Source organism: Orbilia oligospora (assembly GCF_000225545.1).
Source record: "Orbilia oligospora ATCC 24927 unplaced genomic scaffold scaffold00047, whole genome shotgun sequence".
Classification (NCBI taxonomy): domain Eukaryota; kingdom Fungi; phylum Ascomycota; class Orbiliomycetes; order Orbiliales; family Orbiliaceae; genus Orbilia; species Orbilia oligospora.
The window spans coordinates 685-3,232 of NW_011645604.1; the positions used below are offsets into that span (position 1 = coordinate 685).

The 2,548-nt window shown below is 35.8% G+C and overlaps 1 protein-coding gene across 1 annotated transcript; it reads left to right on the plus strand.

Moving 5' to 3' along the window:
* Positions 1 to 432: 432 nt before the first annotated feature.
* AOL_s00047g1 (uncharacterized protein) lies at positions 433 to 819 on the plus strand (the record flags this gene model as incomplete). The annotated part of the gene is made up of 1 exon (XM_011121315.1): positions 433 to 819. The coding sequence occupies one exon, from the start codon at positions 433 to 435 to the stop codon at positions 817 to 819; it is 387 nt and encodes a 128-aa protein (XP_011119617.1).
* Between the last annotated feature and the right edge of the window lie 1,729 nt (positions 820 to 2,548).

Below are 2,548 nucleotides of genomic sequence, written 5' to 3' on the forward strand. Positions count from 1 at the left end.
CATGTCTTTTCCAAATACGGAATCCAACACAAACACATCTGCGACCAAAATCGACTCTTTCAGAGCAAATATTGGCAATCTGTTATGAACCAAACTGGCACCAAACTGAATATTACTTCTAAAGCACATCCTCAGATGGATGATACTTTAGAACATCTGATTCAGACCCTCAAAATATATCTCCGATGTTTTGTGAATTATGCGCAGATAAATTGGATATTTCTCTTCTCTTCTGCCGAATTTGCATACAATACTTTTCAACACTTAATCATGAAGCTATCGCCATACAAAATCTTACGTAAATAGACTCCAAAAGCCTTTTTACTTCCCCTCCGACCCAAAAAAGTCATACCTAATGCTGAAGAATATATGGAAAAAATGAAGAATCTTTATAGTATCCTTAGGAAAGACCTTCAATTTTCTTAAGAACAAATGACTTATTACTATGATAAAAAGCATCTAGAAGCTCCTTTATTAAAAGAAGAAGATAAAGCATATCTGCTTGCACGAAATTTGAAAACCAAGCGCCCTAAAAAACTTAATTTTCAGAAATACGGCCCCTACACAATTAAAAAACAATTGAATAAACACCAATACGAATTGGACATACCTGGACCCTTACGAATTCATCGCACATTTCATGTTTCTCTCTTAGAACCCACTCCACCTGGACTACGGAAAGACCTAGAAGACATAGAAATCGAATACGACAACTACACCAAATACGACGTCAAAAAGATCCTCGAAGAACCCAATGAGAATAACGAGTATCTTGTTCGATGGTTTCTACCTTATAGCCCAGAAGACGACTTTTGGTAGCCAGAGGAAAACATCTCCCCAGAACTCATCCAGTCCTATCTAAAGCAACCCGGAATGCTCGCTCAGCAGGGCAACGCAGCGCCAAAGAGAAGACATGAACGACCTAAAAAGAATGTCGATTAACAAGAAGCGAAAATCACAATAACATTCATGGCTTGCATACACCTAACAGCACCCCTTACTACAAATACACCCCCTTATGCACCACTGGTGTAACCAGTTTAAATCAACCTTTTTAGCCTCCCAGCATCAAAAAAGCTCATTTAGAACTTCTCATTGAGCAGGCCACACCAACAGAAAGGCACGCAACAAATAAATCCCCCTAGACAAAAAAACGATATTAGGAGTTAGAGACTCCGCGAACGCAAGAAGAAACTCTCGACAAGGCATTTTGTTTGAAATTGAAAAGAGTTACGAATACAAGAAGGAATCAAGCAAGATTGTTTTAAACATCCCCATAAATACCCTCTATAAAATTTTCTATCGAAAACTCTTCCCCCCTTCGAAAGAACGTGAAAGGATTTCCTATGTCTACAGAACCCGCAAAATAACTTAAAGGTTCTATGGCAGCCTCCAGGACCTTCTTTGGAATCGCCTCCCCATTATCTACCCACTCAGGACCTAAATCTCACATGTTGCTTCTGAGATAATTCAATTGTTCTTGTATACCTGGATCTCCCCCATCAACTTCCTCTAATGGATCTTCTTCCATGAGTAAAGCTTCTGTATGCGCTAAGCTCTTACGATGCTTTTCAGTAATAATGGATAATTCTTGTTGATAACGCTTCAACTTTGCTGCTGCCTTGTGGAACTTGGCAAGAGATACTGATAACTTATTTTGACTTTTCGTTAATTTGTTTTGATTATCTTGGACTGTTTACTGGATATTTTCGAGCTTTTCTATAATTTTATGAAGCTGTTAAGTTTTCGAAATTCTTATTTCAGAAATCCGTGCTATTGGCAAATATATTAGCATGCACCCGTAGAAGGATCTATGATAAAAACACTCACATGGAATCGCATTGTATTTTCCCTTTCTATGCTTGATGTATATGGAATAACTTTTAAAGTCCTTTATCATCTTATATGAATGATTGCTCTGCTTATAAAACAAATATGTTTCTGCTGCTATAACACCAAAATATTCGAAATCTTCAAGAACTTGATAAACCTACTTTTTCCAAAACTCGTTAGCCATTTTATTTTCTTTTCAATGTTTCTAAACTCCCTTTCTGAACATAGCAAGTATAAAAGATGTGTTGATTGTGTACTTTAAAAAATGTTTAATAGTTTAAGTTTGATTTCATTCTTATTGCTTCAAACTGATATTTTTATATATGTATCTACTTATATAATCTTGTACGGCACAGAATTGTACTACAATTTTGTTTCCATAAAAAACCAACAAAACTATAACGGTAGTATTCCCTTATGGGAATTTCCGTGTTAGAAAATCCCCTATTTAATTCTCTCGTACGGTATTTTTCCCGTATACTATTTTGTTCCACGCGAAATTCCCCTTACAAACCCAACACCCTATATGGACTATTTCCCCATCTACGAGAAAATCCCGCACAAGAATTTTATATAACAAAGTTTCTTTTAAAAAAGGAGATAATGTTACAGCCCAGCTATATTGATTAATTTGATTAAGAAATATATCTTGACACGACAAATATGCTTTTTGTTTCTACCTCTCTTTATCTTACAAGAATGTTTTTAGTTATAA